The sequence below is a fragment of the Astatotilapia calliptera genome, chromosome 20 (genome assembly GCF_900246225.1).
Source record: "Astatotilapia calliptera chromosome 20, fAstCal1.2, whole genome shotgun sequence".
NCBI classification, from domain to species: domain Eukaryota; kingdom Metazoa; phylum Chordata; class Actinopteri; order Cichliformes; family Cichlidae; genus Astatotilapia; species Astatotilapia calliptera.
Window position 1 is genome coordinate 2,885,953 of NC_039321.1, and position 22,614 is coordinate 2,908,566.

Sequence of the window (22,614 nt, forward strand, 5' to 3'; positions counted from 1 at the left end):
CTGCCAGGGGTGATTTGTGGCAGAACAAGTGAAAGTTTACAAGATGGCAGTGAGACCAGCTGTGATGTATGGTTTGGAGATGGTGTTACAGAGAAAAAGGCAGATCTGCAGGAGGCAGATTAATGCTACTGTACTAAATTTAATACAGTCAGTCACGTTTGTAGGTGCTGTTTGATTTGGCATCATCTCACACCGGATACCCTTTCTGGGGCAACCACAACAGCACAAGAAGACAAATGTTTCCTGTGTTTCATGCAAATTATCATATTTTCTGTTAGCAGTGGTGCCCAGTCAATGGTTTTTGTTACAGCAAATGTTTGTAGGTCTGGTGAACCCACTGTGGCTTTGGTTTGTAAATCAATGTATTCTAAAAAATGCATGTAAAAATGTATAGAATAACTGAGACAAAGATCTCTAGTGTTTTGTGAACTTCTAAAATCATACTTCAAATTATGCTTGTGGTTTAATGTCCTTGAGACTTTGTGACTTCTGAAAAAAAGATATGAGAATGGGAGCACATGTTGTCCTAAAAATCTGTACTGTAAATAGCTCTGATACAGTCAGACATGCAGGATTTTGAACTGAGCACTGATGATAAGCTGGATGGTCTCTCTACTCTTTAGTCCAGAGCACGTGGCATCCATCTTTTCCAAAATGAATTTCACATCACAATTCATCTTTCCACAGAAAAGTTTTCAACTTTGCATCTGTTCATTTCCTGACATTCTTTCTTTACTCTCATATTATTCTAGATTGTTTCCTCTAAATACCAGTCCATTTGTTACCATGTTCACACCATGTTACTTTATCTAGTCAAAACTCTGTTTTCATAAAACCTTTCTGATTCCTTTTCATGCGATGTGCCTTCATCTCTGTCACTGCATATATCTAGACCACTTCCTTTCTTTACATTGTTTAGTAGTTTCATTGTGTAACTTCAGAGTGCAATCTGCAAATAATTTATTACTCCATCCATCAATTCTCTACAGTTTATCCTTTTCAGGGTCCCCGGGGGGCTGGAAACTATGTCAGCTGTCTTAAGGTGAGAGACAGGGTACACCCTGGACAGGTCGCCAGTCTGTCGCAGTGCTAACACATATCATTCGCACTCACATTCACTCCTAACTAAGTGCATGTCTTTGGATGGTGGAAGGAAGTCGGGAGAATCCACACAAACACAAGGAGAACATGCAAACCCCACACAGAAAGACCCCCGCCTGATGGTGGAATTGAACTCAGGACCTTCTTGCTGTGAGGCAACAGTGACGACCACTGTGCTTTATTGCTCAATAAATTAAAGGAAGTTCAATTATGTTCAGGTCTTTCAGATGATTTTTATTGGACTAACATTCATATGAATTCTTTTGTTCTTTTATTTCATTAAAAAATGACTTTTGTTGCTGGTTTGGTTAAATTTCATTTCTAAGGCTGGCACACAGCAGCTGGCTTAAAACAGATTTCACAGATACCATCTTGAGCCAACCACACACAGGAAGAGGGTTATGTTTCCTGTTTTTGTACCACGTGTGACAGGCACTATTAGCCCTTGTGTTGTGTTCATGGCTTTTGTTACTGAGGCACTGCATTTTTGGTTTTTAAATCAATCCAGCCATAAATATATATGCAAAATTACACAAAAATAACTGATACAAATGCCGCAGAGGAATAACCAATCACATGGAACATACCAAAGATTGTAGCCTGGTGCAGGGAACGCTTCCTGCAAGTTGCCCTGCACTGTGTTTAATTTCTTCTATGGTTAGGGCTGATTTACACTTTTACCTGATGAGCTGCTGTGATGTATTTTATTGTGTTTTACTGGTGTATTTTCATTTAGTAACTTGTAGGCGTCATAATTTGTTATTATAGTCAGAAAATGAATGTTTATTTCTTATAAACAGTATAACAGTATTCTGTTTGTTTGCAGGCAGAGAACTGACTGCTGTATGTTCTATGATAGTTTCAGCTTTCATTGGTTTGTTTTGCAAATTAATTGTTGAGATTCACATAGTAGTAGTTTTTCCTTTTTTGTTTCTAGTGCTGTGGTGGCTGCTACTGGCCACAGGCTTTATTGGTAAACTGGGAGTTCACTAACTTTTTGCTGTGACATGATCTGTTTGTATGTTTCTTTAATTTTGTGTTTAGGATTGTTTTTATAGTTTGATCACTAATACAATACTCTCAGTTTCCCAGCAGTGGTTACCTGGCTCCCAGCAGCAGAACTACAGCGGTCTTCTCATCCTCTAACAGTCTTTATGCATGCTCTGTCTCTAAACTTAACAGTAGTGCTACAAGGGAGTCCTTTATGTGAGCCAGTTTGAGTCAAAATGGGTACAGCAGAGACCTCCAGTGGCAACTGTGCAAACAGCATCTTCATGTCAGTATAGACACTTGTGGATAGGGATGGGTATTGATAAGATTTTAAATGTGAGATGTAAGCACCACAGATTTATTTAATTATTTGTGTCATGACGCTTTTCTTTCTTTTTCTTTTTTAACTGAACCTAGGAAGTAAACCCAGACGGCTTTAGGCAGATTTATGGAGTTTATTTACAACAAGCGATGTAAATATGAGTGAGCCGGGTGGCCAGGAACAAAAGAGAGTGCCGGACGTCCGAGCGGGTTTGATGTCCAAAGACAGACGATGATCATGGTACTTGCAAGAGGGCGGGCAGAGTCTACAGGTGAAAGGAAAGTTTGTGGTGCTGGATGAAGGGCTGGACTTGACCGGTGACTGGAAACTCCTCCACAGGTAAGAATTTTCTGGCTACAAAGCTCCCCAGAGTGGAGGTAACGATCAAGCAGAGATCCATCACCATAGCGGGATCATAGCAGCCTCTGAATGAGACCTGCCCAAAGGCAGAGCCTGAAATGATCCCTCCCAGAGCCACCCAGAGGGAGAGGAGGGACAGAACCGGCCAGCCTGGCCCAAACATGAAAATGTAGTTATTTAACTTTTTGTTTTATTTTGTCAGTAGTTTTCACCTTTGTACTTTATTAGGTGGAGACTTCCCTTCATAAAAGACATGGACAAAGATCTGTCTACTTCCTGGAGAGGGCTCTTCACATAATTCTGAAGAAAAGACCTTGTGATTGTCTTCAGGGTCATTCTTCCAGGACTCCTTTATCGTGCCGAGCACACCACAGTGTTCTTTTCTCTGATTAGTCATCTCTCTGATGGTTTCTGTTCACTTCACAGTCTAAGGATGACCTCGCCGCTGCTCTGCGCTCTTCTGTGGATGTTCGGGGTTTGACACAACTGGACGACTGTCTACGAAAAATGATGAATGGACTGTTACTTATATAGCATCTTCCTACTCAGCTGAGCACCCAAAGCGCTTCTCATTCACCCAATCTCACACACACACACACACACACACACACACACACACACACACACACACACACACACACACACACACACACACACACACACACTGACTTTCCACTTGGTAGACGACTCGCTCCACTTGAGCCACAGCCGCCCTCCTAAAAGCAGACACACATTTAAACCCCTCATTGATTAATGGTTATTATAATGACATATAATCAAGTTAAGCATCAAAACAGTAAAAACAATAATTTTTCTATCAGACACTAAAATCAACCATCTAAAGTCAGCTATCAGAAGCTAATAGAAGCTAACTCCAGCTGAGGCTACGCGATCTGTGTCATTCAGGGCGTCGTGAGGATGATTTAGGGCAAATAAAACTGAAATAAAAGCAGCAGAAATGAGTGAAGTCGGAGAGAGTTGGATGTGGTCTGTTAGCAGCAGACTCAGTGTTTCCACACCGAGCATGCTGAGCCTAAAATAACGAGAGGGGGGACTCGGGCTGGTCCGGGTTCAGGTTTAGGCTGGGGTTACTTCTGGGTCTGCAGCACAGGGTTGGCCCTGTAATCAGCTGACAGCTCTGGTTTCGCCTTCGATCTCTCTGTAATTTTCTTAATTGAAGCCACTTGAGGGGTCGAGCGCTCAGTTCATCCTCCTTTTTTTCCCTTCTATGTTGCCTGCATCCTGCTTCCTCTGTCCTTTCCTTTATTTGGTCTCCTATTTGGTTTCCTTTCAATATTTCTTTCTCTTTATTTTTCTTCTGTCCCCTGACTTGGTTTCATTTTCTTTCTTTTCCTATTATTTTGATTCTTAAGTGCATTCCTTTCCTATCATTCACTTTCTCCTTTCTATGTTTCTTCAGTCTTGCTTTGTTTACTTTTCTGCTCTTCCTTTCCTTTCCTTCCCTTTTCTTTCCTTTCCTTTCCATAGTAACTCGGGTGAGAAAGAGGAGGAGAGTATAAGGGTCAAAATAAAGTGATGATAAATGTTTTTGTTTTGTCGTTTTTGTTTGTTTTCCAAATTACTTGTGTTGTGGGAACTCTCCTCCATTACAGGGACTCAGCCCCGCTGTGTAAATTAGATTTATGCATGTAAACACAGTTTTTGGTTAGAATAAATCTTTGGAAAAAGAATCAAAGTTAACATAATGTCTTCTCAAGTCTATCAGCCATGTTGTGAGGGCAAAATCCAGATTACACATCGCATTGTGGGGACTTGATTTCCTTTAAGAAAATAAACAAAGTTATTTATTCATTTTTGGTGTGAAGACTGAAGGAGTAAGTCGTCAGGAAATGAATGGAAAACGGCGTAAAGTCCTCTGAAGTGATGGAAAACACGTGTTTGTGTGTGTGTGTGTGTGTGTGTGTGTGTGTGTGTGTGTGTGTAGCTGTTAGTTTAATCCTGAGTGGAGTTTACGAGGTTGAAGCCGCAGAGCAGAACAAATTCTCTGTGTCTCTGTCTTTATTTATTTTTACTTCTCTTGAGGTTTGCCTGATATCCAACACATCTGCTTGTTTGTTTGTGTGTGTGTGTGTGTGTGTGTGTGTGTGTGTGTGTGTGTGTGTGATCCAGAACCCAAACACACTTAGAACAGGGAGCACAGTTTGCAGCTCTAAGCTTGACGTGCGCCCTGCCCTCGTAGATTTGTTTCTGGCGGCGTCTGTTTTCAGTTTAGGAGCTGTAAAAACCTCTGACTCTGACCTGCCCATGAGCAAACAGCAGAATGACACAGTTAGAGATGAGCTCGTGAGCAACCAGTGAATCATTCACCAGCTACTTTCCCTCAGGCACTGGTGGAGGCCAAAAACTGAGCTAAAACATCAGGACTCCTTTACTAGGACTCATCAGCCTAACCAGATCATCCATTGCCCATAAGCACTGCAGTAGCATTACATGTTTGTTAAATCAATCAATCAATACACGAGTAGGGATGGATATTGATACGATTTTTACGATTCTGATTCCATTTTCGATTCTGTTTTCGATTCTTATTTTTAAAAAAGGAGAACACTAAGGTCGATTAGCTTAGAACTTTGTTTTATATCTTCTCTTTGAACAAGGTAGAAATTTAGGAGTAACATGGCCTTACAAACCCAACAGTGAGATCTTAACAGAGCCACAGCCTACGGCTCTTCAATGGGGCGTCACAGGGTCCCCAGGAAAAAAATTGTAAATGTAAAATAATAAAATAAAATATTCTTCTGTAGCAATAACAAAGCATAACATAAATTATTCAGTAGCAATTACACAAGAATATCCAGTAATGTCCCTGCCTACAATTAAACACTTACTGAAAATCGGGGCATCTGCTGCGGCAAATGGGTGCAAGCCTTTGACCACAAACTGAGTCACTGCTCGGTGACATTCGTCTATCCTGGCCTGAAAGGAGACGCTACCGGTAGACTGCAGCGAGAACTGCCAGACTCTGTCTGTCTCTCTCATCATGGTCACCTAAATGCACAGTGATGGCAGGTTTTGTAATAATTTGCTCTGTTAGTTGATTATTTACCTGCTGCATTAACAGGAGAGGACGTGCAAACGTTACCGCTGCTGCTGGGTTGAGATTCACAAGTCCGGAGCGGAATTAAAAACACGACATTCATTTAAGGTCATCGTGTGTTTTGTGAGCAAATGCTTTTGCATATTCGTAGTGTTTCCTCCCTTAAATGAAATATCTACTTTACAAGTATTGCAAGTTGCCCTGTTGTCATCCGTTCTCGTAAAGTATAACCAAACTTTTGAGCGTTTGAGCTGCTTAGTCGCCGTGTTTCCTGCCAGGTAAACGACGTACCGCAACGTGGTGACGTCATTCGGGGCGACTGGAATCGATAAGGGAATCGTTTGCAAAAATGGCAAACAACTCCAAGGAATTGAAACAGTGGGAACCGGTTCTCAACAAGAACCGGGTTTCGATACCCATCCCTACTAGTGATGCGTGAATCATGAACAAATCGTTCAATACTCGAGAATCACTTTACTGACTCATGAATCATGATTCACAAGCCCAACTGACTCACTGACTCATCCCTGTTGCTGTTAGCAGCAATATATCTAGCTTATAATTAAAATTGTGGAGAAAAACACAACATCCAGTATCGTAACAAAAAAATTTCTGCTCTGAACTGGAAGAAAAAACCCTGAGTAGAAGCTCACATCAAGAAAATAGCTCCTCTGTTCACAGTAGCATCGCTCTGCTAACATGCTAACAGCACATTTGAGCTACTCACCCCCTACCTCCTGTGCTGAATCATAGAGCGAACGAATCACTCACTCACTCACCCCCTCCCTCCTGGCTCACAGCTTCTTCTTGATTGGCAACCAATGTTAAGGAGCATTACCACCCCCTGGCTCACAGCTCAGTGGACATTTAGATGAGAAAATATATATTTAACACATATACTAATAAATACTAATAAAAATAAAAATAAAAATAAAATAAAAATAAATAAATGTTTATTAAGCAATTTTGATAGGAAATTGCTTAATTTTAGAAATGTTTTTGCTCTTTTTTGCTCTATAAAATAGTTGATTTCTTTTAGAATCATTCATCTTAGCAGTAGGATTTACATGAAAAGAGAAACAAATTAAGTTTGAGTGAAAATGTACATTTTTTGCACTCTCTGGTCAACTGACTCAGTGAATCAAATGACTCAAAAAACCCGATTCACTTTGGTGAGTGACTCATTAACACTCGATTCAGTAAAAAGAATCAAATTTACGATCACTAATCCCTAGTTGTGGATCTCTGTGTTTTTTGCTATTGTCACAGTAGTAAAGTCAGCTGAGCTCTGTAAGGTTAGATGTTGTAAGGTGAGATAAAATGTGTGATTATGTGGGTGTATTTACCTTGTGTCACTGACTGTAAGCACAAAATCTTGAACTATTTTTATACCATGAAGTTAAATTTAAGAGAGGAAAGAAACAATTACACTGTCTCTGTGTTTATGCTTTTGAGCCAGGCAAAGAGGCTCCCATCTGAGGATAATAAAAATCAAATTCCCTAAAAATAAATAAATAATAAATAAATAAAATAAATAACAAAAAAAATGAAATAAAATTGACTATACATGTGGTTTCTGTGAACATTTGTGGTTTTTGAGCTTACTTGTAAAATTAAAATATTCATATACATGCATACATGCACCATGCAAACACACTTCAGTGACATGAGAAGGGTTTTAAACAGCACTCAGATGTTACGATCATTTGGACTGCTGTGCAAAAGCATTTCAAGCTTTCTTTTGGGCTCTAATCCACATCCACTTTATAGCGTAAAGAGATGATGTGTCAGAACCAAAATGTTATTAACATCAAAGTGCTGTATAAGTTGGACATTATTAAATTGAAACACACCAATAAATAATTAACAATTACATTTATTAAGGTTTTATAATTGGATAAATTTAATTGACTATAGATTTCATTATTTATTTATTACATTTTTATGTACTTCAGGAATGTATTGACAGGTGTCTTTCTCCTGTTGATGAAACAGGAAGCTTAATGAAGCGTAATTATTTCAAACACAAGACACTCCTGGCTATTCTTCTGACACATCATTAAATTTTAGTATCTTATTTTCTGAGAGGGCGAAACCTCAGTGAAACACAAGAAAACAAAACAGGCAAGGTCGAACAGACAAAGATCAACAGGTAGGTTTTCTATATCTATTTTAGTCTTTTTTGCAAGATTTTCCAACAGCTAGCCTTAGTGATAATGAGCAAGTCAATGTAAACACGTGAGAACAAAAATTACCTTTAAAAACATCAAACTGACTCTAAACTACTTTTCATTTTAAGCGTTGATCCATGCTCGGTCATCCAGTTAAGGGACATTTCAGCGATTTCCATTTTAAGACTGCAAACCTGTATGCCTTTTCTCTTGTTTTATATATATTCCTCCTGTCTGTATGTATCATATGGAGAGCCCTCTTCACACACTAAGGTCAATTATGGAGTTCCACAGGGTTCAGTGCTAGGACCAATTCTGTTTACATTATACATGCTTCCCTTAGGCAGCATCATTAGAAGACATAGCATACATTTACACTGCTATGCAGATGACACCCAGCTCTATTTATCCATTAAGCCAGATGACACACACAGTAATGTTTACAGACATAAAGACCTGGATGGCCGCTAACTTTCTGCTTCTTAATTCAGATCAAACTGAGGTTATTGTACTCGGCCCTGAAAATCTTAGAAATATGGTATCTAACCACACTGTAAAAATGTTTGTGAAATTAACAGTAAAATTGTGTAAAATCTTGAGATAAAAAATGTTTAAATAGAAAAACAAAAAAGCAATGTTTAATTTACATCAACATTTTGTAAATAATACATATATACCTGTAAAGTCCTGAACCAAATAAAAATGTTAATTTTACAGTAGGAATATGTTTTAAATATCAAATGTCCTTGTTGAATTTACAGTTTACTGTTTTATAAACACTGAAAAATTGTAATTTAAAAGACAACACATACAACTGAAACAGTAACAAAATAATGTTAAAATGACATAATTTGTTAATTTTCTTTTAAATTCAGAAAGTATCTGTATTACATTTTACAAATTCATTCAAACTCACTTACAATGTTGGTCACATACAGACCACTTTCTAAGTGGGCCAGACCAGTACAATTTCTGTAAAGAAGTTATCAGAGTTATCTTTGTATGACAGTACAATTTCAACAGTACAGACAAACTGCTGTAGTAAATAAATGAAATCATTCAGCATAAGTCTTTAGTCTTGAACTGTAGTAAATAAATGTTAAAAATGACCTAAAAGTTATGGCAGCCCACTGGCCAGACTGTCATGTAATTATAAAATAGAAAGGATTTGTTGATTCATAGAAAATGTCCTGTTTTTTTATAGACAGTGAAAAGACAGGAACATTTCTTTCATTTAGTTGTTATTACTTTGCTGTAGTATGAATGGCTATGGGGGAGGTCTTTTTCAGTGGGAGAAAAATCCAAAACTTGTTAAAATCCAAATTTCCAAAGCTGGCCAGTGGGCCAGTCTATGCTGGGCTGATTATCTTTCAAATAGACAGCTGGTCATCTCCTTCATGTTAGTCGTTTCTTTAATTTTGCACCATGTTCAATCAATTTTAGCCAGATTTAGTAAAAGTTAAATTAATCATTTGCTCAAATATTTATTTTTTCTTAATTGCCCAAAGTGTGCTAGTATTTAAAACTACACGAGCTCTACCTTGGCAAATCACTGAGCGTGAGAGTTTGTTTCTGTTCTTTGATTGGACTACTTAAATTATTGCGGGAGTAGCAAGCTTGGCGGCTCGTGCCTTTACGCGCTCAGTCTGCGAGCAGAGTGGTGGAGATGTGTATACGTTGAGATATTCAACTATTTTAGCACAAGCAAAAGTTTTGGTAAGCTAACATTGCATTTTCTGTTATCTTTAAATACATGAGAGTATGTTTTCCAGTAATAGTATTAATGGCGTCTGACCGAGCGATAGGCTAGTCCTATTTTTTCCATGCTGTTTTCAAGCAGTGCTTATTGAAAGGTCATAGGAGGTTAGTAACCTAAAACAAATGTGCTGTCGACAGCTACAATGATTTCGTGCTCTTTTTGCAGCAAAACGCTGAAGACGTTGAGGGGTTATGTGCTGCATTGTAGAGTTCACAGGAATGACCCCCATCATTTTTTCAAATGCGTCGGTAGTGAATGCAGGTGTACATTTATGCTTACGTTAAAACCCGTTTCTATCGGGTTCACAATGTACCTGCACCCCCTATTGCTGGTAGCGCCATTTTTACAGACTTGAAATGTGCCACTACACTCTGTGAGCGCCAATTTCACACAGTGAAAGAACTTATATCCCACTTAACACAGCATATAGTGGAGGGGCGACCTGTGGCATGTCCAGTAACTGGTTGTAAAAGTATGTTCTCTGTGAAATCATCATTTACTGCTCATATGTCCAGAAAACATAGAGAATGTTCTGTTGAAAGCATAAGCGACATGTATAGGGGGACACTTCCTCAGTCTTCTGCTGGATTTGCAGGTGAAGATGCTCCACATAGCTTAAATGAGGCAACAACAAATGAAGGCACTGAACTGCCACAGAATTTCAGTGAGGCCTTCCTCAGGAATGTGTGTTTGTTTTACCTAAAACTGCAAGGACAGCTGCTCCTTCCAGCTTCAACAATACAGACAATTGTTGAAGAGATGCAAAACGTGCATGGGTTGGGCCAGCATTATGCTTTAGGTAAATTGCATTCACTTTTAAAAAATGACTTGTGCCTAACAGATGACACTATTGTTAAAATCTGTGATTGTATTAAGGAGTCAGATCTGTTTTCTACCTGTCATAAGGGCCATAATAGATATAGAAAACCTTTGGCAAACAACCCCACTATGGGGCTGGCTGTCACAAAGTGTCAGGGTGTCATTGATGGTTAATTACTTTTTATTACAATTAACTGCAGCAGCAAGTCAGGCTTACAGTTTTTGTATTTGGTAATGTTTTACACAGAAGACTCTTCTCACACAACTCCAACACCACAGGAAGACAAATGTTTCCTGTTTTTCATACCAACTATCACAGTGTCTGGTTACCCTTGTGATGTGTTTATGGGTGTTTTTTACGCTGCAAATCTTTCCAGGTCTGGCTGACTCATTGCATTTTTGGTTTTTAAATCAATCCAGCCACTAAATTGTATTTAAAAATACATGGATGCATGGAACAGAGCCATGTTTACCACTGCAGCATTCTCTGTTATTTTGTCAGCAGTGTGTAAACATCTGGGAACCAAGGACACCGGTTACTGGACCATTGGGAGAGGAGTATTGTCCCATTGTTTTCTGACTGTTTGCCATTTTGCCTCAGTCCATTTTATGAGGTTTTGCAAAGAAACAATGTTGGTGTTTCTGAATTAAGCTCACATAGAATAGAATAGAATCATCCTTCAATTGTCCTACAAGGGGAAAAATTTGTTGTAACAGCAGCAAAAAGACACATATACAAACAGAACAGGAAACAGGACATGGAACAGAAGCACACACATTTTTTATATATTTACATCATGGACAATAGTTACCAAAACAGAACTGTACAGTTATTAAAATTAAGGTACAGATAAGTGGATAACCCACGTTGTAGTGTGGAAACAGAGCAGGATACTGAAAGATGTTTCAATGGTAAGACTATTTAGAATAACTTGAAATATACAGATTGTGTATCGTACCAGACTTCCTTTCTGCAGGCTTAAACCTGCATTTTTAGATGTATTTAGTGCAGTGTGGCTGAAGTGTCTGAAGCTCATTGGCATCCAGTGTTGATTTTTGGCCTTATGTCTGTGCGCATTGATTTCTCCTGATTTTTAGAATCTTTTGAAAACATTTTGCACTGTAGAAAATGAATTAGACAAAACAATTTGTAGACAGGGTTTTTTGCAGATTGGTGAATCTGCTCATCTCTAACAATTTCTAAAGCCGGTTTAAAGAGACACGACTAGGTCTCTTTAAACCTAGTCGTGTTAAAAAAAACAACAGCATGTAGCTTCATACTTGATGTGTTTTGTTGAATACTGATTGGCTAATCAGTGACATATAAAGGTAAATGGCCTGTATTTGTATAGCGCTTTTCTAGTCCCTAAGGACCCCAAAGCGCTTCACACTACATTCAGTCATTCACGCACACATTCACACACTGGTGATGGCAGCTACATTGTAGCCACAGCTGCCCTGGGGCGCACTGACAGAGGCGAGGCTGCCGGACACAGGAGCCACCGGGCCCTCTGACCACCACCAGTAGGCAAACACGAGGTTAGTATCTTGCCCAAAGATATTTGGCATGCAGCCTGGGATCGAACCACCAACCTTCTGATTAGTGGCTGACCTGCTCTGCCACCTGAGCTACAGCCACCCCGCTAAACATCAAAGATTTAAACCTACATCACCCATCATCAGTGCAGTGGCCATTTGTCACTGTTTCAACACTAGAAATACAAATGAAAAACTAATGACACCATTTAGCAAATTTAAGCCATTCCTGTTCTTAAAGCGCTGACTTCAAATCAAATCAAATCAAATCAAATCACTTTTATTGTCACCTCACATGTGCAGGCACACAGCACATGCGAGTGAAATTCTTGTGTGCGAGCCCCACAAGCAACAGAGATGTGCAAACACAACAACACAAACGAGCAAAATACAAGAATGGCTAATCTGAAACTAATAAATATATGTACAATATATAATAGTATATGCATTTCTGGATGTGTATACTAAATATTGTCCTACGTGTGTGTGTGTGTGTGTGTGTGTGTATACACATTTTTACAAATTAAATAGTAAAAAAAAATAAATAAATAAAATATATAAAATATACAGAGTTGAATATGTGCAAAACAAGTGGCATTTATATACAGTGTGGAGTGCATAATGTTAAAGTTCCAGTAGTGAAGCTGAGGTGTCTATGAAGTGTTCAGCAGTCTGATGGCCTGATGGAAGAAGCTGTCTCTCAGTCTGCTGGTACGGGACCGGATGCTGCAGAACCTCCTTCCTGATGGAAGCAGTCTGAACAGTTTATGGCTGGGGTGACTGGAGTCCTTGATGATCCTCCCCGCTTTCCTCAGGCACCGCTTCCTGTAGATGTCTTGGAGGGACATCTACAGCAGTGTTGAGCAAGTTATTTTGAAAAAGTAATTATTATAGTTACTAGTTACTTTTTCAAAAAAGGTAACTGAGTTACAAGATTCTAAAAGAAATTAAATACTTGAAAGTAACTATTGCGTTACTTTCAAAAAAAATATTTAACCCTCTGGGGTCCAGGATGTAATTGGCCATTTTTTTAAACTACTTTTGATGTTTCCTCTACATTTCACCTTTAAAAACTGTTTATTTGCCTTGTTTGGTATCATTCTGTTCAGCACAACCTCACGTGTCTGAAAGTACAATTATGTTTTCAATTTGACATACTGTATTAACACAATTGGTCTAAAATCAGACAAAAAACATTAAATCCGAGTAGAAATAGTTTTTTTTTACTGTAACAACCACAAACGTGTTTACTGAATCATATTTCATAACTTTAAATGCAAATATAAATTGTAAATTTTAAAATCATATGCACAAGTTTTGCAAACAACAAAGTTATTTGCATCCATTTACCTTTTACTGTGAATTTAACAAAGGACCCAAGATGCGGATATGCAGTGAAGTGAGAGAGCTTTATTGACACAGAACCCGAGTGATAACAAACAAAAGGGGAGTGTGGCAAAAAACACAACTTAAATTTAAACCTAAACACGAGAGAAAGCAACTTGCAGGCAGAATTCACGGGATGACGGAGGGAGATTCACACAGAGAACCAGACAAGACACTGCACTAAACAGACAGACTCACAAGCAGACACAGTGACACCATGGACAGACAGAGGGAACACAGAGAAGTGGGAGCAGGCAGGCACAAAACAAGCCCCTAACGAATGGCAAACCGAACCCAAAGACATAACAGAATAAACAAGAACAAGGAATAATATGAAGAAACACAAAACACTGAGCTGTCAGACTCAGGACCATGACATTTACCCTTTTTTTTTATAACCATTTCAAACTATTTACAGAACAATCAGCTGTTCTGCATTCAATAAGATGCCACACAAATTATTTGTGCCACTCCCAAAATTTCTGTCCACTATAAAGGAGAAGATCACAGCCTGATACCTGCAGGTCTGACAGCAGCAGGTGTATCACTCTGGTTTCCCAGTTTCGCTGTGCAAGAAACTGCACAATGCTGTAAGTCTCTAAGTGTAAGTCTAAGTTGTTTCCTGCCACCTGTAGGGGTACACACATGTGGGTTGTATTTGAGGGAAGGAACAAAGAACTGATATTAATAAATGACTTTCTGTACTTTTGTCATTGGTTGTTTTCAGGCTGAGCGTATTGTTTCTTTTCACTCACTGTAATAAACAATAATGATTCATGAATGGGGATGTTGGGAATTTTGTTCAGCAGTTTAGCATATTATACATAGTCTGTTATTTTAATCTATTTATCTATTTATCTTTATTTATATGTCATTAAGCATGTTCATGTGAAAGCTGATTGGTCAATAGGCTCCAGAGAATATGAAGCATGTAAGAAACATTTCTTTAGATTTATCAAACACAGTCTGACAAAGATTATAAAGACAGATTGCATCACTCAGCTAACTTGCAAATATTTCAGTGATTAAAACCCCTAATGTCTCATCCTATGAATCTTAGACAGTTGATAATGCAGAGGTCAGCTGGAGCCAATGCGGGTGAGGGGACTCGCCCAGCACTAACTACCTAGAAATTGTCCATGTGTCCCCCGTGTTAAGATGATAAGATGACCACACCTGAGTAGCCTTGCAGATCAAATCCTATACTGTCCCAATCAGTCATGGGACTTTAGAGGCCTGAACAGCAAGTCTTGAGGGAAGGTGATCAGATGTTGTAATGTAAAGCATTGGAGCAATTTGCACTGATAAAGAGTTTTACTCTTTCACAAAGACTTTAAAAGTGAATATCCACAATTACAGGTTTTAGCTGCAGGAAATTTTAATAAAGCAATTTAGTGAGAGCAAAACAAAAGCAAAATCAAATAGTAAAAATCATAAAACATGAATGAAAACATCTGAATTACACTTATCTAATTAACCTACTCTGAGCTAATGCTAATGCTGACCCTTACGTCCCCCTCTGCCACTGAATGTCACATCTTCAGAGATGGAATCCAGCTTCACCCTTCGGGACATCCAGTCACATTACAAACATCTAATCATTCATTAGATCCATCATTCCAGCCACACTGTATCATCGTATCTCTGTCTAGCTGACGTAGAAGATTTAACACCAAGTTTAAACTTTAAAATCAGGTCATCATTTTTCCTTTGTCATTCATAACAGAATTCACATCACATATAAATATTCGGTCATCACTTCATGTTTCACTAAGGCTACGTCCACACGTACCCGGGTATTTTTGAAAACGCAGATTTTTCTATGCGTTTGCACCTTTAGTCCACACGTAAACGGCGTTTTTGGTCACTGAAAACGAAGATTTTTAAAAACTCCGGCCAGGGTGGATATTTTTGAAAACTCCGTTTTTGCATTTACGTGTGGACGAGAAAAACGGAGAAAACGCAGCGTCAAAGGTGTGCGCCTATTTTGACGTCACACTGTGCGCCACGTTATTGTTTCGGTGAAATGAATTTCTACAATACTGTTACTGTTAATTCTACTCTCTGCAGTGTTTAAATGCTTACATATACACACAGTTACTGTCCCTCCACACATACGACTCGGTTCTGCTTCTATGCCCCAGCTTTGTTTACTTTTTCCCACCGAGGCTTCTAGACTTCTGATTGGCCAACATTTCTGCACGGTTAGGAATCTAGCGCCACCTGCTGCTTTGGCATGTTCTTAGCAGCGTTTTCCTTCATTTCTGCGTTTACATGTGGACGGGATTATTTTTTAAAACGAAAATGGAAAATCTCCGTTTTCAAAAATACCCGTGTACGTGTGGACGTAGCCTCAGTTCATGTAATTCTATTTCAATTAGATTTGTCTTTAGCACATTTTCACATGAACATTCATTGTAACATAATCCCTTTTTAATTCAAATACTGAGGATTGCATCCTTTTTAAAACTCTGTTTGTTATTCACTGTTTATTTCATACAACTTTTTTATTAAATCGATTTAAAAGTCGGGCATTCATTGAGATCAGTGGATCTAGCCACTAACACACACACACACACACACACACACACACACACACACACACACACACACACACACACACACAACAATGACATTAGAACAGTCATTTTTACTACTCAAACAACTTTTCTCATTAATATGTCGATCAAACTTAGATTTTAGGGAAAAGGGGAAAAGTTCTGTTTTAGCACTCTGATTATTTTTAATCACATTAGGCTGAACATTAAGACTTTTTATCCCCTCTCAGCTGTGATGACAAGGAGCGCCCACTCTGTCAAGGTGTATAACTTGTCTGTGGTCGCTTGCGTTGTTTCTGGAGCTGCGTCACTGTGTCAACTGTGTTCTTTCAGGCGGATTCGTTAAATAACGGCATGGTGTCTGTGTTTTCTACAGGGTGGAAAATATTTTTGTCAGAAACCAAAGAATTGTGTCTGTACAGAGCAAAATGATTACATTTAAAACTGTAGTGAAAACTAAAATGAACTGTTTAACTGAATGAAAATAAACAAGTCTTGAAAAATGAAAATCCAAGAAATGAACATAAAACAAAGATATACTGGAAATGGTTTGACTGTTTAACTTGAGCCTGAGGAGTCATTTACTGAGCTGACTACAGGACAGTGGGTGTTTTGTGATCTTCTAAAATTCTGAATTCTGAACCCTGTTACAGGAAGCATGCTGAGTTAAGTACATGGATGACTAGAAGAGGAAAAGATTCATGAGAGGAGCTCTGATAACATGATTCACCATGGCAACATGTAAAAAAGAACTAAACCTACCAACGGGCTGTAACACCTCATTTTTTGTAGAACAATTCATTATTTCTGTCATTACTGGAATAAAATGCTTCCCCATTTTAAATATTTATAATTTGATTTCATTTCTGCCTCACTCATATATGATGGTCGTCTTACAACATCTCTGCTATAGAGATGTTTTACTGAGTTACTGTTAATGGTCCAGACTTCAACTGTACTAACTATTTCAGGTTTAGCTGAATCAGAATCAGAATCACTATACTTTATTAATCCCTAAGGAAATTACCTGTCCACAGAGTCACAGAGTTAAAAGGATGGAGACCACAGGGGCGATCGTGGCCCAAGAGTTGGCAGTTCATCTTGTAATCGGAAGGTTGCCGGTTCGAGCCCCGGCTCAGACAGTCTCGGTCATTGTGTCCTTGGGCAAGACACTTCACCTACTGCCTACTGGTGATGGCCAGAGGGGCCGATGGCGTGATACATACACAGGATGGTGATGAGTCTGCATACCGGCAGGAAGTTGAGCGGCTGGTACTCTGGTGCAGTCAGCACAGTCTGGAGCTGAACACTCTTAAGACTGTAGAGATGACAGTGGACTTCAGGAGACATCCCTCAACTCTGCTCCCCCTCACCATATCAGACAGCCCTGTGTCGACTGTGAAGATCTTCAAGTTCCTGGGTACAACCATCTCCCAGGACCTGAAGTGGGAGACCAACATCAACTCCATCCTCAAAAAGACCCAGCAGAGGATGTACTTCCTGAGACAACTGGGGAAGTACAGTCTCCCACAGGAGCTGCTGATCCAGTTCTACACTGCGGTCATTGAGTCTGTCCTGTGCTCCTCCATCACAGTCTGGTATGGAGCAGCCACTAAACAGGACAGGAGCAGACTGCAGCGGACTGTACGGGCAGCAGAAAGGATCATCGGCACCCCCCTGCCCTCCATCCAGGATCTGTACCTCTCAAGAACCAGGAAACGGGCAGGGAAAATCATCACAGACCCCTCACACCCTGCACACAGACTTTTTGATCTGCTGCCCTCTGGCAGACGGTACAGAAGCCTGCAGACCAGGACCCCCCGACACAGGAACAGTTTCTTTCCCCTCGCCATCTCCCTTCTTAACAGTTGACCTGACACACTGCTCCCACTGCCAGACTGCAACTGCACCTTATGTACATTCTGTAGTATTCATTCCACCTCATTCATTTCTGTATTTTATGTATATAAGTTTAGATTCGTTATTTATAGTTGGTTTACACAGGTGTGTGTGTGTGTGTGTGTGTGTGTGTGTGTGTGTGTGTGTGTGTGTGTGTGTGTGATTTACATTGCTGTGCTTGAGAGCCTCCATCTACCGGAACCAAATTCCTTGTATGTGTCTGCACATATACTTGGCCAATAAACTCGATTCTGATTCTGATTCTGATTCTGATATGGCCTCGCTTCTGTCGTTTCTTCCCCAGGGCAGCTGTGGCTACAACTGTAGCTTGCATTCACCAGTGTGTAAATGAATAGTGGAATTGTAAATTCAATCCATCATTATTATAAGATAAGACAGATCTTTTTTGGTTTTTATTGGTATCTCTCCCGATTGCAGCTGTAGGTTTTTACATTCAACATTCGTTGGATAGGAAAAAGGGGAAATAAGAGGACTGGGAGGTTCTGAAAAGTAACTTGCTTAATTTGCTACACTCTGAGCTTTGATAGTAACTTTATTATTGAGGAAATAAAACTGTTATTCTGGCAGTTCTGGTGCAGCAGGTGGGTAGGAGTCAAATAACATGCATGAATATTTTATACAGTAACACATTGTGGCCAATCTCTAAAGTGATTAAAATGAACTCCAACCATCACCAGCGCAATATTAAAAGCCTCATTATGAGCTATGAGATATAAGATATTTCAACCCTCTGCTCGCTTGGTAGATGCATAACAAGTGTTGCATGGAGCTGGGTCAAAGCAAGCCCTGAACCCTTAATGTGAGAGTTTCAGTGAAAACAGGAACAGCAGAGACCTCTAGTGGTCACTGGGAAGATCATCATCATCAAATCAGTGAAGGTTTTTAGTATATTGCAGTGAAAGCGACTTTAGTTGATCTTATGAGAGCTGCGTGGTGAATTAAGGAGTGTTGGTGTGTTTACCTTGTGCAACTTCATCAAGTTCATAGTTTTGAGCCTGCAAAAGAGTTTTACGAATTAGTAAAAACGCTATGTCAAATTATATGTGTAGATCCATCTGTTCAAATAAGGAACGGCTTAAGACATTTATCTTGTTTCTGCACACAAATGTATTTTAGGGTTTATAGTTAACTTTTGACTAAACTACAACATCATATGTTAAAGTTATTAATAGTGAGCTGCAGTCATATGATGGTGACCTGGGTGCCTGTGCAGATCAGAACGCAAGAAAAAATAATTCTGCCATTTTAGACTGACAGAGTCTGGCAGCTGTAACATCTGTATATAACAGAGCCTTTTACCTGCTGATGTGCTGCTGCTTGATGATGCTGTCCCCCTCTGCTGGAGCTCCCCTCACTGATCCAGTTGATCTGCTGGTTGGTTGCTTCTGGTTTTTGATGTTTTGCATTACTGATCATTTGTTGAGCAACGTTAAAACAGCCGTCCCAGTCTTTCCTTTTTATGTTGCTCGTGATTTCTTTAGTCAAAGTCTCATTTGCTTCTTTCCTCAAAAGCTCCTCCAGAACTTTTTTCTCTTCTTCCAAAATCAGTTTGTAGTAAAAAGTTTTCTTGTTGCACCAACTGTATTTTTCTTCAAACCATTTTCTCCACCCACTCCAAGTCATGAAGAAAGCGACAACAGTCATGCCCAGGAGCAGAGAGTAAGCAGAAAGCTGAAAAAGAAGCAACAAACATGCAAAATATAACAGCATTAATGTGTGTTTGCTGTAATTTCATTAAAAAAGCAGAATGAGCATAGAGCAAGAAAGTCCTCACCCTTGACTTGATTTCCACTTCAGCTTTTCGAGCTTCTTGTTCGGTTGTGAGGTTCTCAGATTTGCAGAACAGCTTACTCGTGTTTTCATCAATGTTACAACAACCATACCAGTCCGTTAAAACCAACAATGCTACAATCCACAGCAGGCTGATTAGAAACGCTCTGATAACGCGCTTGAGTACAAGGCATAAAAACGTAGATGGATGTTTCGCGGTGCTCCGAAATGTCTGGTCTATCAGGAGCACCAGGAAAAATACTAAAAAAAAAGGCACGACGACGATTTCATTACATTCAAAAGTTCTGCAAGCGCACGTCGCGGTCTGCAGAAGAACAGTGGCAATGAATATCCCGATGACTGTCGCGACGGTGCCGATTTTTCCAGGACCAACTGCAGAAAGCAGGAGGTTTTTCCACATCTTGAGCAGTTAGGTGCCTGCTGGGGCTTCAGCTTCTGTCCTGTAAAATTACACCAGGTATCACAGTCTCTTTGAAATTCAGCTTAATATCTCAGTCCAATTGCAGCCATGAAATGAGCCCTCTGTTCGGTGGCAGGATGCAAACGCAACGTGACGTTATGAGTTTTAACTGCACTCACTTCAGAATAATTAAAAGTTTCGTGTCAACGAAAGTCACTCTTGTTCTATTTCACTTAATACTGTGAGGAGATGGCGTGTCACCGCAGACTTTTTTTTTAATTAAAAAAATAAAAACGAAAAGTCCAAAGCACTCAAACAGCGAGCGGGTACAGATCAAGCTGAGGTGTAAGGTGACAAAATGTGTGATTATGTGGGCGTATTCACCTTGTGTGACTGACTGTAGGCACAAAATCTGTTTCCCGTTTTTCGTACCAGCTATCACAGTCTCCGGTTACCTGTTTGTTGTGTTCATAGTTTTCGTTACTCCTTAGCAATGCAATAGGCCTGGTTGACCTTTTACATTGTTGGTTTTGAAATCAATCCATGTCTTTTATACCATAAAGTTAAATTTAAGAGAGGAAAAATTAAAGTAGACTGTCTCCCTGCAAATGCTTTTCACAGAGGATAGAGGGTCCTGATTACCAGCGATTATGGGTATTCTCATAATATTCAACTGTCATAACACTGTGAGTTTCCTCCTCTCTCTAACTTTCCATTACTCTTTAGGCCTCGTATCATTTTTAATTTCTTTTACTTGCAGCTTGACAATTCAAGTTAAAATGGAAAAGGTCTTATATAAAAGAAAGGGACAACAATCGAAAACATGATAAGTTTAGTTGTTCATTCCTCTTTCATTTGCTGCAGTCTCAGTAAATCATGAATGCATGCATTTTTTGGGGATAATAAAAGTCCAGTTCCCTAACATTCAAACACAACATGATGCCATGAGGTGTTTTCAACAGCACTCACTTCAGGATCATTTGGACTGTCATGCAAAAAGCATTTCAAGCTTTTTGTTTAACAAGACATTTAATAAAGTTTTATAATCCTATAAATTCAATCAGTGCAACCAAGGTGCGTTGGCTTTAGGTACAGCCATTCAAACTGCAACTAATGCATTCAAATACAGTAGTTTGGCCATAGATCTCATTATTTATTCATGACCCTAACCCCCTTTTTATGTACTTCAGGCATGTATTGACAGGTGTCCTTCTCCTGTAGATAAAACAGAAAGCTTAATGACTTACTTTAACTTGCATCAGTCTCACTCGAGTCCCCACAGTTTAAATATCAGAGCACAGAGGGACAATGAGAACCTGTTTGAGCTCAGAAACCCCAACAGTAAAGATTGAGCCACAGTGGATATTAGAGTGTTATTGTGTTGAGCTATTTCTAGACAACATGTTTCATGCAAGTTTCTGTAATTGTATAGAGAAAATAATTGACCAGAGCAATATAGAGTGCATATTTCAAAGAAGCTGCAACAGTAGAATACTAATACATTTCCTTAAGCGCAGGAGAGAGATGGTGCCAAGATAAACTAACAGAATGTGATGCACAAATTTGTATAAATATGTGAGACAGGAAACATTTGGCGTGAGAACCTTGAACATAAACCACAAGTCTTCCGTTTTTGCACATTGATTTTCTCTTTTTTCTTGTTATTGCCAGTTATTGGCAGCATGTGTTTTTGCAGCTTGAATTCAGCTGTTGTTCCAGGTTACAAATTATATCAATGAAATAATTAGGCTAGAAACTAAAAAGTAATTTATTAGTCGCAAATTTTCTGTCAATGCAAAAAAAAAAGTGCATGCAGGAAAAGGAACATATGTGTTCAGTGTAGGAAATCCACAGTTACTAAAAACACAAACCATAAAACAGACTACTTTCAGCCACTCCCGATGGTGAGCTCCAGTGACTGTTTTTTGCACTCACCATCTGATTACTCACTTGAAACGCACTACAGACCCACTTCTGATTCATGGGGAGTCTCCCTCCTAGACGAGGACGTGGACTGGGAAGAGTTTTTCTGCTCTTCTCCAAAGACTGTAAATAGTGATGGCAGAAAAACCAGAACAACCTCCAATAAACCTGCCAGTAACACACACACCGCCACTATTTCCACACCCATTATTCAGCCATTTCCCACCAGCACGGGGGCCCAGCCTACGCCCACACCAGTGCCAGCCCCCAGGAGGAGGGCAGCTGTGACCCGGTCTACCTCCACACCTGCTTCTGTTTCTCAGGTGGGGGTGACTGGTGTCCAGCCACCTTCCGTGCCCGTCCCAGCGCCCAGGCTGAGGGCAACCAGAACCCAGCTTGACCCCCTGGAGGCTTGGAAGAGCTAACCGGTCCACCTGCTACTTCACCTCTTCATCCACCTCCTGATCCAGCTTTTCATGCCCTCGCACTATCACTGGTTAGGCTAGCTGAGGTGTCCTCT

General features: G+C 39.6%; 1 protein-coding gene across 1 annotated transcript; it reads right to left on the reverse strand.

Annotated features, from left to right (window-relative positions):
* Positions 1-15,816: 15,816 nt before the first annotated feature.
* Positions 15,817-20,485, reverse strand: LOC113013370 (uncharacterized). Its single transcript, XM_026154220.1, has 4 exons — positions 19,755-20,485; positions 19,280-19,651; positions 18,942-18,975; positions 15,817-16,430 (listed from the first exon to the last, which is right to left on the reverse strand). The coding sequence occupies exons 1-4, from the start codon at positions 20,169-20,171 to the stop codon at positions 16,390-16,392; spliced, it is 864 nt and encodes a 287-aa protein (XP_026010005.1). The 5' UTR covers positions 20,172-20,485; the 3' UTR covers positions 15,817-16,389.
* Positions 20,486-22,614: the final 2,129 nt, after the last annotated feature.